Consider the following 17,230-nt stretch of genomic DNA (forward strand, 5'->3'; position numbering starts at 1 on the left):
GATGGCGGTCAATGTTGATGATTATATGGTTACAGATGGAAGGATACATTCACAGACCCCTCAACTATTCAAGCCTGCACCTAGTAGGGATGATGATGATAACGAAGATGATTGGTCCATTTCATCGGGCGGTTGTACCCACACCCAGACTCAGACATAGCCATATACACAGACACATGGTGATGGTGATGATGGCAATGGCGATGGCGATGGCGATGGCGATGGTGGTGATGGTGATGAGGGTGATGATGGTGGCGACGGTGATGGTGATGACGATGATGATGGTGATGATGGTAATGGGGGAGGAGGTGGTGATAGATTTGAAGGAGTTCGAGAGCAATATGAGCAGGACGATCCATAGCCGGAGCTAGTGCAATTCACTGGGGAGAGTCAGTTTAAGTATGCCACACAAGATTCTAATCATGGTTCACATCCATCAAGTGGAGGGAGGAGTTCAGGTTACAATAGAGGGCCTTATCGCCGATTCGGTGAAGGGCAACGAGATTGTATGGACATTGATAGTCTATTACTTCTATTGACGGAATGTGTTTGAGTGGAGGGGATAGTCATCCGAACAGTGAGAGTAGAGGGAGTGGGCAATGGCATATCCCATCATTTACTGGAAGGAGCACCTGGTCGCAGTATCATGGACCTTATGGTCAATTCACTGGGATGGGGCATATATCTGGTTCATCCATTCCTAGTAATAGTACTGACTATGGCTCCCAGACCCAGTCACACGGTAGTGGCTTTGTGGACAATTTATTCTCATACCCAGCCAACCCGCACACGTTGCCGGAACCATCAGTTGACAGTAACTCAATGGTGGGTTCTTCTTCTTTATACTATGGTGGTGATACATACCCTCGGATAGGCTACCTTCAGTATATAGATGACTCAGTCTTTTTGGCAGTTGTGGAGGATTACGTTCAATTCTTCTCTCACACTATGACGTGGCATGCATTTGTGGTGCAGTCAGAGGAAAATGCACATCGACTCCATCGTGCTGAGCGTGGAATCCAGTCAGGTATTCATAGTTCTTTCCAGTAGATAGTAGATACTACATAGTCATTATGATTACTGTTGTACTGTTGTGTAAGTTACATTCTCAGTGTTTGACTTTAGTTGGGACTTGTGGATTAGAGAGTCGCATAGTATACTACTCTTATACTCTAAATATTAACTAATTAATGTTGATGTATGTTTGATCATGGCTCAAATGCATTATTTAGTTGTTTTACTATCATATTACATCTTGTTCTAGCAATAAAGTAGGTAGAATTTTCATAACAGTTCAACGGTTGCTGCCAAACAAAGGTACAACTGTAAAACAATATCATGTTCTAATATTTTTGCATTTTTATGTTCTTAGCATGCTTATTAACCTTAAAATAGGTTATCCCCCAAGTTTCAGGTCAAAATACCACCATTTGAGCACCAAAACAGCCAACCAAAAAAAAAAAAAATTCCGCAGCCGAAATACCAAAACGAAATGAGATCTCAAACCTTGAATCCACCCCATACACCAGAAGATACCATGCTCAAATGGACAACAAGCCATTCTTTCCCATCAGTTGCTGCTTCAAAAGCTTTGTTCAAGCTTGATGGAATCCAAGGGAAGAGAAGAATATGATTTTGTGGTGCATACCAAAATGTGAATTTGTTTCTTTTGATGTCACTATAACTACTATGATTAAGGTTTAAAGAATGGGAATAAACATAAATTCATGGAAATGAAATATATTGTTATTAAAGTGTTTTCTTTGATATTCTATAGCATTATAGTCAATTAAGACTTGAGACTTCATCCCAATGTAAGCTATTAGTCGAAAGAGTTTTAAGCTTAGTCCAATTCCCATTTTGCGTCTTCTATATAAGTGTGTATGGGGCTATATCCCCGGACACAAATTCAATGAATGACATATTGGCTTTAGCATTTTGGTTCTATGAGATTCAGAGCTTTGTTTCGCTGTGAGATGTAGTAAAGCCTATAGTTTTTTAGGCGCTAGTAAGGCGAAGTTCTATGAGATTCAAAGCTTTGTTTTGCTATGAGATGCAGTAAAGCCCATAGTTTTTAAGGTGCTGGTAAGGCGACACCTTGGCGCTGATGCGGTCTAGAGATGGTAAGGCAATGCTCTGCCTTACATGAAGTGGCGCATTATGGGTTTTTTTTTTATTTTTTTAAACACATTTTAAAATTACTTGATGAATATTCTAAATATAGATTTTTTATTGGTAGGTGTATGGTTTTGTTAACACTTGAGATGTATGGGATCAGCTTTACTCCACCAAAAATAACCAAAACAAACAAAACAAAAACGCAATTCACAAATAGGGTTTGGATTTTGTCAAGGGTTCTAAGAAAGGGCTTTGAGAAGGAATCAAGGAACAAGGAAGAACCACCGATCCAGGCGACCATTTTGCTCTGGCAACGGTGAGCTTGCTCCGGCGGCGGTGAGCTTCATTCTTCTTTGACAGGAGTAGAAATATAGTGGATGACCTTAGGGCTTAGGCACTCATTTTGGCATCATAGAGGTAAGTATAATAAATACTTATATTTTTTATGTCTTCTTTTCTTTATATTTATAATTTTGTTTCATAATTATGTATTTATATTACATGTTAATATGTTATGACAATTGATTAGTGATGATTGATGATTGATGAAGATGAACTTAGTTTATTCACTTTATTGATTTGTTTTCTTGATGAATATTTTACATTGGTATGAATATAAATCTTTAATATTTATTTAACATATGAGTAATAGGATTCAACTAGGATTTGAGCCAAATAGATTGGTTTTATAAAAAAAATTACACAGAAACGCTTTAGTCAATAAGGCGACACTTTATGCCCGCCTTATCGCTAAGGCGCTCCAAAAGACCCTCAAACGCCTCCGTCGCCTTACCGCCTTAAAAACTATGGTAAAGCCTTGTACACTTGGGTTTCGTGGGATGCCAGCCCTGAGGATCAGGTGGAGCTCCTAATTCATATCCTTCTTTTCTTATACTATAATCAAATCACAGGTCAGATCATTTTCTCACTAAATCTGTGCATGATAGTTCTACTATTTTTCGATTGTGCTGACCTGTTGAAAATCATTGTTGGTTGCTGATTGTTACTGAAAATTCTAGCACAACCTATCATCGAATTGCTTTACTGCTTGCTGGGTTCAGAACTCTGATTTACACTCTGTTTTAGTCAAATTTAGAATATCCTCGTAGGCTAGTACAAGTATGTTTCCAAACTCAGTATTCAGATCTGGCTTTTCAAATCTGTTTTCAGAATACCATTCTAATTCCATAGCTGAACATTCTTTGTGATGTTGGTTCCAATTCTTTCAGTTTCAACCATCAATTTGAACAATCCTACTTCAAGTTGGTTTCTCACAATCCTTGTTTCTAATTCAATTATCAGTTCTGATTTCAGTATTTTGTCAAGACTTCAATCGGTTCTGAATTCATTAAATCAGATCAATTATAGACTACTGTATGAATTCTAAAATTTCTTGTTATCAATTTGACTGTTTTCCCTGAAATTTCAGCTTCGTACTTTGATAAGGAAATCTCAATATCTTTAAATTTGTCCATCACAGTTAGATCATTTTTTAGACCTATTATAATGACTGATTAGAGCATTCGACCAGAATTTTATGCACATCAGAATTGTTCTGGTTGAGTAATTCAATTTTCTCCTAATCTGGTCCTTATTCTTTTCCCTGGGATCCTGTTGCATGCTGATCTCCTACCAGATCCCACTGGTTCGGGGTTAGCATTGCATTACATAAGGAACCTTTCCTTTAAAACCCCCTTAACTGCATCACCACTTATAACAGTTTTTTTTTGAAATATTTAACAAAAATGTTCTTAATAGGTCTACTACCATAAAATGCCTATGGTTGAGACAATCACACAATCAAGAAACCATAACTCAATCAATCAGTTAAGAAATCCTAATCCAAACCATCCACATTTGGCTACACAAGTACGCTTCCAAAATTGTGCTATATCCATGCCTCTTAAGGCCATACCTTCTGTTAAAGGCCTAAAATTTCAGCTAAATAAGATCTCAACTTCTCACTTGACAATCATAAATGAACAATAAAACCATAATTTGTGTCATTTCTTGGATAGGAAAATCCATCCGAAGTAACATTGAAAACATTCAGGATTGAACATACCTTCTTCTGGGATGATATTTTGTCATCAAATATTTTTTTTGCCTCTTCACCAAGGATACTATGTCTTTTAAGCCCCTCAGTTTTTGATCGTTCCAACTTAAGATGACTTGGATTCGTCTCGAATTCGTCAGAAGCTGTCTCTAAGTTGTCAGCATTCAAAATTTCCCCAGGCGAAGTATTCGCTCTAGTCAAGCTCCTGTCAACAGCCCCTGGGGAAGACAGATCAGAAACAGCATGGATTATGGATTCAGGAATAGTGAGTTATCTGAATGTTTAACCATCCAACCATATGCATAAAGAACTTCAAAAAATATCCAGAAAATATTCTTAGTTTTGAGAATTAAAAAGGGAATGAATAAGCTTCAAAACCTGAGACACAAAAGGGACATGTAATGTAACATAAAATAAGTGAACTCTTCTAACAAGAACAAATTATGAGCAGACAAGCAAGTCAACGGAGATGTAAATATCATCATCAGGGAACAACAGTAATTTAACTTTTCTACAGTAATTTAACTTTTCTTTCATTTCATGGCAAACTCAAAGAACTGTCCAAATAGCTATAACATAGGTCGATGTGGACAAAATGTCCACAAAGTTTGTGTGTCAAGCAAACTGACAAATGGCAGACCTAAGCAACAGCCCAGGAATCTGTTCCTTGGGTTCCTTGGCTGCAAATCCAAACAAGAGAGAAAAATATAAAAGGAAAGGTAAGATTTTATACAACTTATACTCATGTTGTTTTATTAGGGCGATTAATAACAATTTTATCAATGAAAAGAGAATAAACAACTTAGTAGAAAAGGATATAGGATACATAGAAATACTACAAGAACAAAGGCAGTCGTCCTCAAAAGGACCTACTGCCTCAACCCCACCCAATACAAGCTCATGGTGGAACTTAATATAGCTTGGGATACAATCTTCCAATAGGCTTTATTAAGTGAATATCACCAAGGAGCCTTGCTTGAATCCATCTTCCATCTAATCACATTTGCTGAATTCCCTTCCACTATTGCATGAATTCACCCCTTGCTCAACAAGAAATAGAGCTTTAAATTCTTCACTAGTAGAGTCGCCTTCTCCAATTTGCCCCGAAAAAAATCCAGCCACGCTTCCATCTCATGACCCAATCACTCCTCCAATACCAAGGATTAAAGTATCAATATCGGCTTCATATCATAGAGATGATTTAAGAAAATTAGCATATTGTATCCTAAAGTGTAACGGCCTAGCCCCATTAATCTTAGCACAATATTGTCCTCTTTGGCCTATTGACTTTAAGGCTTTAAAACATGTTGTGCCATATTAATGAGGCTAGAGGTTAATAACTAGCCAAGTAACCTCTCCTTAGGCGATGTGGGACTAAAGTTTGCACACCTTCACCAATCTCCCAAACCCCCTAGTACTTGCCGTATTCTTGGTGGGGACACCTTATCGATCTCCCAGGTCTGGTACTTGACGTATTCTTGGGTGTCACATAAAATATAGAAGAGACGCAAGATACACTAAAGATACACATGGAAATGGTCAATAAATGCATAAATGTGCAGTATGTGCTTATGATACATATAAAAAAAAAAAAAAAAAAAAAAAGAAGGGAAAATGGCTATGTGGGGGAGTGTGGCTCCTCTGCCAAACACATAGGGCTGCGAATGACAACCCCACCCCCCATGAAATGGAAAAATGACCTCTAGCTTCCACTGGCCCTCGTGCTCCCTCAGGCTCGCTCCCCCACAGGGGACACTTCCCCTTAAAAAAATACAGATTTAAAGCATAAAACACATTCTTATTATGCAGTACGTAAATATATATCAGCTTGATGCAAGGATTTGAATCATTTTTACCTAATCAAGTGATGCATAACAAAAAAAAAAAATTAAGCACCCAAAAATATATATCCACAACTTTACCACTTTTCACCTAAATTTGTTTTGATCTGTGACTTGAGCACTGCAAGCCCCAAAACTTGTTGAAATGGTGAAGATTAGAGTCATTTTATATGTTAGATGATTTCCTCCAACTCATATCAAAGAAAAAAACAAGTTTACAAGGCCTTCAGTTGCTCACGTTTATTATCACTAACGATTTCTGTCTTGGAGGTTTAAAGGAGGCATATCAAGTGTAACTTGCCTGTATCAGACTGTATTGGTCTCGTATCGGATAGTATCAAGCCCCCATCAAACCGAATCAATCTATAAAATTTTTTTTTGAAAAATAAGTTTCATAGCGATACCGATACAATACTACCAATACTTAAAACCCCACCTAGTACCTAAGAACTCTCTATTTCCAGGGGAAAGCATCCATGTTGACCTTAGCCACACCTTCGGGAGGGAGCTGCCAGCTTAATACCTTTTCAATTTCCCATTCCTCATGAAAAGGAGTTGATACCAGTCTCTAAGTAACTAATAGTCTAGAAAACACTAACATTATGTACTATATACTTGTTTATAACCAACCAACCTACTCCAAAGGGCCACAGCTTTTTTTTTTTTTTTGGATGAATAAATAATTCATTATCGAGAAGAAGAATATACAAGGGAAAAAAAGGGGGTAATCAAAAAGACAAAACCCACAAAAAGGGGGGCATCTAACCCTCAAAGAGACTAACTATAGGAGACATTCATTAGGGGGGAGATGAAAGATGTAGAAAGACCCCAAGAGACAACAATGAGCCTGTTCCTTGGGGTATCACGAACCAGACGGTGACTGAGGAATCTAATCTTAGAGGAAACATCAAAATAGATGGCCTCCCAAATCCCTTCAAAGGAACGAGAGTTGGGGGTCCATCTACGTAAATTTCTTTCCATCCAAAGGTGGTTAATTGTGGCACAAAAAGCTAGTTTCCCAACTGTGTCACATATGGTGTAGCCACTATTAGGTCATGTCTACCTAGATCCATTCACTGGTGAGGGGAAGGATGGTTCAAGTGGAGGGCCAGCATGAGCAGAGGACCTTCTTCTAGATGGAGGCAAAGAAAGGGCAGGAGAAGAAAAGGTGGTTCACATCTTCAGTACTATACGTCCATACCAACACAAACAATAGGAGGTAGGAACCTGGATGTTGTAGAAATGCAACCCTAAAACGATGCAGAAGATAATGAAAAAACAAAACAAACAATGCACATGGATTTTACGAGGTTCGGCAAGATTGCTTACGTCCCCGGTGAGATGAGATCATGCTTTACTATCAATGGAGAATAGGGTTACAGCACTCGTCCTCACACCTCTCAGTATTGCTTGCATTACAGAGAAAGAAACCCTCGCTACAAATATATAACGAAAAAACCCTAATCCGGAAAGTACACAATTACCCTTAAATAAAAAAAATTCGAGTGGGGGGTTGCGCCCCCCTACACCCCCTGCTATGCAGGGGGGCCTCCTGCCCCCCTTGCAACCCCCATGGCCCACTAACCGACTAGCAGAACCACCGTCCTGCCTGTCTAGGTGCTGCATCAGTACTCCCTAGATTAAACTGCGACGGAATACAAGACATCATACACCAACAATCTCCACCTTGGCTTGAATTCTGTCGAGCCTCCTGTAATGATAACTTGTAGACGTCTTCATCATTGTACCTCATTAGATGTACAAACCCGCACCTATTTGGTACGTCCCTCATCTTCAACAATGAGTAATATTAATCAAGTCCAAACAGGACTCAAACTTCTCTGTAGTAACTGGCTTTGTAAACATATCTGCAGGATTGAGATCTGTATGAATTTTTCTCAAGTGAATACTGCCTTCTGACACAAGCTCCCTGATCTTGTGAAATCTCACATCAATATGCTTTGTCCTTACATGAAACACCTGATTCTTTGCAAGATGTATGGCACTCTGACTGTCACAATGTAACACTGTACCTCCTTGCTCCAACCCCAACTCACGAACCAGTCTAGCCAACCAGACTCCTTCCTTGGCAGCCTCAACTGCTGCCATGTACTCTGCCTCTGTAGTGGACAATGCAATTGTAGACTGAAGCATCGCCCTCCATGATATAGGTCCACCAGTCAATGTAAACACATACCCTGTAGTAGACCTCCTCTTGTCTAAATCACCAGCATAGTCAGAATCAACATAACCTGCCAATTCTGTAGAACTTCCCTTGCCACTGAACATAACACCTATATCTTTAGTCTTGCTCAAATATCTGAAGATCCACTTGATTGCATTCCAATGCTCCTTCCCTGGATTACTCATGTATCTGCTAACAACACTGACTGCATGAGACAAATCCGGCCTGCTACAAACCATAGCATACATGAGACTCCCAACTGCGCTAGCATAAGGGACTTGAGACATCTGCTCCATCTCCTCATGTGTTGTAGGGCATTCCCTTTCAGATAACTTGAAGTGGCCAACTAACGGAGTGCTAACCGGCTTGGCCTTTTCCATATTGAAACGCTCTAGCACCTTTTCAATATACCTCTTCTGAGTTACCCAAAGTTTACCTGCATTTTTATCTCTAAGGATTTCCATGCCAAGGATCTTCTTAGCGGCACCAAGATCCTTCATCTCAAATTCAGCACTCAACAAAGACTTCAAAGAGACTATATCATGTTTGTTCTTTGCAGCAATGAGCATGTCATCAACATAGAGCATCAACAAAATAATGGAATTATCACTTGACACTTTATAATAAACACAACTATCATACTCACTTCTTGTGTAGCCAATCTTCATCATGTGGGAATCAAAGCGCTTGTACCACTGCCTAGGAGATTGCTTAAAGCCATAAAGCGACCTCTTAAGCAGATAAACATGGTCTTCCTTTCCCTGCACCTTGAAACCTTCAGGCTGCTCCATGTAAATCTATTACTCCAAGTCACCATGAAGAAATGTAGTTTTCACATCAAATTGTTCAAGCTCTAAATCATACATGGCCACCAAAGCAAGTAGTACCCTGATTGAAGTGTGTTTCACCACCGGAGAAAATATTTCATTGTAGTTTATCCCCTCCTTTTGTGCATAGCCCTTGGCTACAAGTCTGGTCTTATACCTTTCACGCTCCTTCTTAGATGTTGCCTCTTTCTTACGAAAGACCCATTTACACCCAATGATTTTTCTTTCCTTGGGTTTTTCCACAATCTCCCAAGTCTTGTTCTTCTGTAGAGATTCTATTTCCTCCATCATAGCTGTCATCCATTTATCATGCTGTGCATCACTCAAAGCATCATGGTAGGAAGATGGATCACCTGTACCTACAGTGAGGGCATAGGCAACCATGTCCTCAAACCCGTATCTCATAGGTGCTTTGTGAGTATGCTTCCCTTTACCCTCTGCCACAGCATAGGGAATTTCTACTGCTTCCTGTTGTCCTGGTAAGTCACTTGATGACTCATTCTCTCTTGTTGATTCTAACTCACCTAACTCCACCTGCACAGTAGAACCTTTTTTATTTTCATCAACTTCTTGTGAATTGTAATTTGACTTCACTATATGAGACTCATCAAATACGTCTCTGCTAACCACAACTTTCTGTGAACTTGGATCCTACAACGTGAATCCCTTTACACCTTTCTTAAAACCAAGAAAGATACATTGCTTAAACTTTGAGTCTAACTTGGAACGCTGCTCACTCTCAACATGCGCATAGGCTGGACAGCCAAATATTTTTAGAATAGAATAATCTACTGGTTTTCCTGTCCATACCTCTTCAGGAATTTTATAATCAATCGCCTTTGATGGAGACCTATTGATGAGGAAACATGCCATGTTCACTGCTTCTGCCCAAAATCTCTTGCTCAACCCTGCATTCAACCTCATACTCCGAGCTCTTTCTAGAAGTGTTCTGTTCATCTTTTCAGCTACACCATTTTGCTGTGGTGTCTTTGGAACCGTGAAGTGACGTGTAATCCCTTCAGCTTTGCATAATTCTAGAAACGGCTTGTATGTGTACTCTCCTCCATTATCTATTCTCAAGTATTTAATTTTCTTTCCTGTCTTCCTTTCTACCTCAGCCTTCCATTCCTTAAATTTAGTGAACACCTCACTTTTATGCTTCATGAAGTAGATCCAGACTTTCCTTGAGCAATCATCAACAAAGGTCACAAAGTATTCTGCCCCACCTTTAGATTTTGTTGTTGAAGGACCCCATACATCGTTGTGTACATAATCAAGCACCTCTTTACTCTTATGTTTTGCAGTTTTGAAACTAACCTTGCACTGTTTTCCGAACACACAATACTTGCAGAAATTCAGTTTACAAGTTTTTACTCCCTTCAACATTTTCCTTTTATGAAGCTCCATCAATCCTCTTTCTCCTATATGCCCTAACCGCATATGCCACAGATAGGTATCATCTGTATCAAATACTGCATCTGTAGTCACAGATGCTCCACCTATAACTGTGTTCCTTATGAGTCTGTATAGGTTTCCTGCTAGCTGTCCCTTCATGACAACCATTACACCCTTAATAACTTTGAGAACTCCACCTTCTGCTATGTACTTGCAGCCATTTAAGTCAAGTGCCCCCAAAGATATTAAGTTTTTCCTTAATTCTGGTACATGTCTCACATCTGCTAAGGTTCTTACTATCCCATCAAACATCTTCATTTTGATAGTGCCTATCCCAATCGTATTGCATATGGCATCATTCTCCATTAGGACAGACCCACCATTATATGGTTGATATGTATCAAACCAATCCTTATGTGGACACATGTGATATGAACATCCAGAATCTAAAATCCAAGAATCAGAAGGTTGGTTCTTACCTGATGATATAGAGAGTACATCTCCATCATCTCCATCTGAACTGTCAGCCACGCTAGCTTCCTCAGATGCCTTATCTACACCTTTCTTCTTTAAGTCCGCCTTCCTCTTCAAGTACTCTCTCTTCATATGACCTTCCTTCTTGCAATAGTAACAAGAGACCTTTGTCTTTGCCCCTTTTGATTTTGATCGACTCTTCCCAGATCCCTTCTGATTTGATCTCCCTCTTTCCTGCTCCTTGTCACCTCCGAAAAAAACCTTCTCCTTGAGATTTCGTACTGCTGGCCTTCTTCCTTGTATCATTGGACATGAGGGCAGCTGCGACTTCATCCATCTCAAGGGTTTCCTTCCCGTACAAGAGAGTCGTTACTAGATGATCATATGATTCTGGGAGCGACGACAGCAATAGTAACGCCTTGTCTTCATCCTCGATCTTAACCTCCAGGTTTGCAAGTTTACTTACGATCTGATTGAACATGTTAAGATGCTCTAATAGATCCATACCTTCCTCCATCTGTAGAGAGTATAATTGCTTCTTCACGAACAACTTGTTCGTTAAGGACTTCGTCATGTAGATGCTTTCAAGTTTCGCCCATAATTGCGGTGCAGAATCGATACCCACAACATATTGTAGGGCATCATCAGAAAGATTTAATCGAATAGCACTTACCGCCTTTTCCTCCATCTCTTCCCAATCTTCGTCAGTAATTTTTTCAGGTTTCTTCGACTTCCCCAATAACGTTTTCGCCAAACCTTGCTGTATCAGAAGATCCTTCATCCTTTGACGCCAGAGGGTGAAATTGTTCTTCCCATTAAACCTCTCGATGTCATACTTGACATTCGATCCCTTCCCTGTCATCGTGATAGTAAACCCTAGAAAACGGAAACCTAGAGCTCTGATACCAATTTGTAGAAACGCAGCCCTAAAACGATGCAGAAGATAATGAAAAACAAACAAACAATGCACACGGATTTTACGAGGTTTGGCAATGTTGCCTACGTCCCCGGTGAGATGAGATCCTGCTTCACTATCAATGGAGAATAGGGTTACAGCGCTCGTCCTCACACCTCTCAGTATTGCTTGCATTACAGAGAAAGAAACCCTCACTACAAATATATAGCGAAAAAACCCTAATCCGGAAAGTACACAATTGCCCTCAAATAAAAAAAATTCGAGCGGGGGGCTGTGCCCCCCTACACCCCCTGCTATGCAAGGGGGCCTCCTGCCCCCCTTGCAACCCCCACGGCCCGCTAACCGGCTAGCGGGACCACCGTCCTGCCTGTCTAGGTGCTGCACCAGTACTCCCTGGATTAAACTGCGACAGAATACAAGACATCATACACCAACAGATGTGACGGTAATTAAGGAAAGACTATGTTGGGAGATAGTAGGAGAGTGCTCGACAGGTGGTGAAGCTATAGCAAGGGATGTGCCCTTTGAACCAGATGATATTTCTCCAGGGAATAAGAGGGTCTTAGAGCTGGTAAAGTTCTAGGCCGATATAGAGGAGAATTGGCCCGAGAAGGAGGGAACCCAATTAATGGTATCTTGTAATCCTCGGTGACTAGGGGAGATGGGGGGGAGGGTAGACCAGAGGTCCGGCAAGGGGGGAGGGAGAGGAGGGGACCAGCCACTAGGAGAGAGGATGGAGGCAACGGTGGCAAAGCGAGTTGAACCAATGGAGGAGAAGATTCTAGGGGAGACTAGGAGAAGAAGGATGCCTGCAGGGTGCCAAGGGTCAAGCCAGAGCAAGGTGGAAGAGCCATTGCCCATAGAGCAAGAGATTGCAAGGAGAGCATAGGGTCTGGAATTGAGAATGCATCTCCAGAGCCAGGATATTCGTAATTTCTCCATCCTCTTCGATCCAAACAACAGTATGGATATGGAACATAGTAACCCCGCAGCAACCCAATCTACTAGCACATTCCCAAACAAGTCTCTACACCATCCCACCAATGCCATTAAGATGGAGTAAAATTCCATTAATTCCTTCCAAAGATTTCAACTTTCACCCATTGGCTCCATCAAGCTGGTAACACCACTGAATGTCTAAATAGCCAAAACAATTCAATCAACCTTCTATTGTATTTTCACCTATGAGGGCCCTTCCCAATTCTTTTGGATGAATTAATTTATAAATTTTCCTTCATAGTCTGTTGCTACCATGGTTTAAAGTATCGGTACATATCGTACCGTATCGGCCGATACGTATCTATATAGGCCCTTACCGATGCGATACATAAAATTTTTAAAATTCTTTCGTATTGATATGTATCCTACGATACGCACCGATACATACTGATACTCTATGGAAAATATAAAATCGAGGTGAAATGTATGTTTCAGTGTGTATCGATACATACCGATATGGAACTATACGTACCAATACGGTGTGCTAAGGTCATATAGTGGCCAAGATAGATCATTTTTCAAAAAAACACATTTTTTTTTAAGTGTTTTTGTTCCAAAGTTGCTGCCAACCATTTTTCTCTCTAACTAAAGTAGAAATCAAGGTTTGGAACACGGATTTTACATTTATGGGACAATTACGAACCTTGGATTCTTAATGCGATATTCTCAATTTAGAGTTAATGCATAATACTTGTTATATGTAGCGTTTTTTAACTACTTTTTTTATGCAGAAGTGGATAAAAAAGTGTTTCTTATCCATTTATGTGCGTATCTTTAGCGTATCTTAGCATATCTCCAATACGATATGATACCCTCCGATATGTATCTTAATTTTGGCCGACCGATACGGCGACCAATACCGATACTTTAATCCTTGGTTGCTACCTATCCATATCAACATCCTCAACCAATCCCATTCAGTCTATAAGCATGGTGTCCCTTGATTGCCCAATATTTTTCTCCTTTTTGCATGGCTTCTCTACCAAAGTGCCTTTTCAATAGTAAATATGACATAAAATGAGCTATTGTAAGTATGGTTAATTTTCATCCAAAAAAAAAAAGAGGGGGCGGGGGGAGGGAGGAGTATAGTTAACCACATCAGCCTCAATAACATTGACATAGAACATCGAAGACTTCAGAAGCTTAAACTTGATGGCAGTGATAATACAAACAACCTGCAATCATGCAATTTTGGAACTTGCCTAGGGATCCAATGAAAAATCAGGTAAAGAGGATCTTAGACTTAAATCAGAATGTAATTCTATCCAATGCAATAGGGAAAACAAGGAATCCCAGAAAAAGTAATAGAAATGTGATGCATATAGTATTCCCTATTTGAAACAATCACCAAAAGAGAAGTGGATATAAGACTGTCCAAAAATAATATTTGGTTCCTTCCAAAGGATTGTTAATATTTGAACATGAAATTGTTAGAGTGTTCCCACATCCATGCATGTCGCCAGACTAGTGGCCTCTACTGAGTTGGTAGAGAGACTACAGACAATAAGTTCCTTCGTCCCTATCTCAGTAGAAAAATTCAGCAGAAAGAACCAACTATGACCAGGCAAGCACTTCCTTCTTTAATCGAAGAAACCACGAATAAATAGTCTGTCATTCCATTTATTTCAGTGTAGAGAATCAAATTATGCCCTACCTGAAGAGTCGCCAACTCCGTTAGTACTGGAACTCCCCGCAGCCTCCCTGCGTCCAAAATCACTATCACTCCAACCTCCATCAACAACAACATCATCCTCCTCGCCACTCAATGAAACAAAGTCCTCATCGTCACTTTCAGAAGAGCTTCTTCGACCACTCTCCCGAAAATCCGCCATCGTCACTGCCACCACCGAAGAGTGCAGTTTCTAACTCCCTCTCTTCCAGTGCTCTATTACAACCTCTGATCCAGATCTGCGGAACCTTTAATGCTGAGAGAAAATCACAAATCCTCTACTTCCTGACTAAGGAATCCAAACCCTAAAGACCTAAAGTAAAATTTAAAAAATGGAGGAAAACTTTTGCCAAAAGGAAAAGATTACTTGCTTTGCTTTGCTTTGTTATTCGATGATTGGAAGGTTGAAGAAGACAAAGCAGAATGGGAGAGAGACTGTAACTGCAACTGCATATGAAATTAGAAACGACGATTTTGATTCCAAATCAATGGTTATTACAGGAAATGATAAGATAGAGTGGGACGTCGTTAGTCGTTAGATTTGCCAGACTCTTCCTCATTATAATATAGAAAGCATTCCAAGAGTAAAGGCAGCAGGCTACGAGATCCTTCAAGAGGGATCCTCCGTAGATGGAATTATGTGGGACCTACGCCACGTAATACCCTTCCCGGCCCACGTAAATGCGGATGTTCCTATTTTTTTGGGAATATTTGACGTGGGAATCAAATAAAACAAAAGTAACGTATTATGTATTATTATGTATTATGTGTATAACGTTGGACCGAGTTGACTGAATTTCCATCATTAAGGATTGTTTTGTTTTGTTTGGTGGTGACAGGGACACAAGTGTCTGTGTGTTGAGTTGGTAAAGGGAAAGAAAAGAAATAATGAAATGACTCTTTCGATGGAATTTGATGGGAAAAGACGAAATGGAGATGGAGTGGGATTTTATGGGAGAGAGGAGAAATGGGACGAAGAGATAGAATAACACGATGAGAAAATTTATATGATTAGTGTTAAATGTTTTATTAATAAAATTGGAAGTGAGTGGATTTTTTTTGTTTTTTAAAGAAAAGTGCGTTGGATTGAAAAAATAGTATGCCACATCACCACAAATAAATAAATACATTACGAAGTTGTCCCATAAATTTTTCATCACACTTGCTCAAACACTCTTATTTGTTATAGTTTGTGAGAAATAAATACAAATTTTCTATTTTTTTTAGCCTTTTTCATTTTCTTTCGTCAAACAGATAAGACCCAAGATTCTAAATTGTGGGGAAGCGCTTTTCGCATGATAGATGCAGTCCATCACAATAGAGCGCTTGTCTAAGTCCTATTAAGGTCATTAGTTTGATTTTCTACCCTAGTTATAAGAGGGAAGTTCTCCTTAAATATCATTCTGTTTTTCTAATATTATCTAAAAATATATAAATAAAAACCTCCTAATATGTAATAGGGAAGAAGAACCCTAGTGTACCTTATGCTTAGATACAGGAGGGTATGAAAAAGACCACACTGCCTCCCATCTTGTGCACTGAAGATGCTCCTTGTGCTCTTCCATTGGCCTTGCGCATGAATGGTACTTACACCAGATTAGCAGAGTTCTTTCTCCCTATGTGATATCATTTTGATTTTCTACATTATTCAAAAAAAAATTAAAATAAAGATTATGGATACATATGGAGGGGCGAAGTAATCAACCTAACGCCATGAAATGGAAAAAAAATGAATCTTCTGTAAATGCTCCCTTGTGTGCTGCCATTGACCTCACATGCAGAATCGCATTTCCCTAGGAAACAATTCCTCTTTATTTATTTATTTTTTTAATTCTCTTCAACTTAAAAATATAAAAATTTAAAATGAATAAAGATCCCCCTAGATCTAGAGAGATCTCATCTTCCAAATTACCAATGAATTTATTAAAAGAGAAAAAATAGAAAATCATGGGCTCGACCTGCACTCAGAATAATTGATCTGATGCAAATGATCAGATCTGGAATCGAACGGAAATGAAATAGAATTGGTAAATTGGTAAGAAAAATTGAAATAATTTTTCATTACTATCTGCAATTCACCTTTAATGAACAAATAGCCAAACCTATCGTCAATTGTTTTACCTTTGTAATCGTAGAAGAAGCTCTTCAAACTGCTGCTAGATTTCAGTTCCCTCATTTTCTCTTGGAAGGTGATTCTCAACTCGTCATCGACATTTTTTGGTGGATTGGTTTCTCAAGGTTTCTTGGCGCATCTATTATATCATTGAAGATTGTAGGAGGTTGATTGCCTCTTTCGAATGTATAGTATTTCTTTTGTCATACCATTCATGAAGGCAAAATGCAGGGGCGGATGCTTTGGCTTCTTTCTATTCTAGTTTTCTCTTCCCCCTCCACCCCCTTGATTGTCAATGACTAGTGTTTAAACAGGTGTAATTTCCTTCTATGTTTGGTGAGTTGTTAATATATTTTAAGGAAGAGAGATAGAGGCACGCCGCAATTTTTCTTGGAGCTAACAGCCCTCAGTTAATGAGAGGTTGAGATAAGGGGCATAGGAGTCATTTCAAAAGGGAGGGAGAGAGAGTTACAGAGGTTGGGCACCCCATCAACGTGCCAGCCTTTTCGCACACTATAATAGTCAAAAATAAATAAATAAATAAATAAAAGATGAACAATAGCGAATAGAGCATGCCTCAACTCTCTCATAGCCAATCTGAAGAGAGCTTCCGGCCACTTTCTTCTTTGAGGAGCCT

General features: G+C 39.5%; 1 protein-coding gene across 1 annotated transcript in view; it reads right to left on the bottom strand.

The window, feature by feature from the left end:
• Window positions 1-14,908, bottom strand: part of LOC122088475 (sterol 3-beta-glucosyltransferase UGT80A2-like) — a 72,663-nt gene extending 57,755 nt beyond the window's left edge. Inside the window, exons 1-2 of the mRNA XM_042657754.1 lie at window positions 14,466-14,908; window positions 4,184-4,392 (exon numbers count right to left, since the gene is read on the bottom strand). Of these exons, the coding sequence (XP_042513688.1) occupies window positions 4,184-4,392; window positions 14,466-14,643 (387 nt within the window). The 5' untranslated portion in view covers window positions 14,644-14,908. The remainder of the gene's footprint in view (window positions 1-4,183; window positions 4,393-14,465) is intronic.
• Window positions 14,909-17,230: the final 2,322 nt, after the last annotated feature.

Source organism: Macadamia integrifolia, chromosome 9 (genome assembly GCF_013358625.1).
Source record: "Macadamia integrifolia cultivar HAES 741 chromosome 9, SCU_Mint_v3, whole genome shotgun sequence".
NCBI lineage: Eukaryota > Viridiplantae > Streptophyta > Magnoliopsida > Proteales > Proteaceae > Macadamia > Macadamia integrifolia.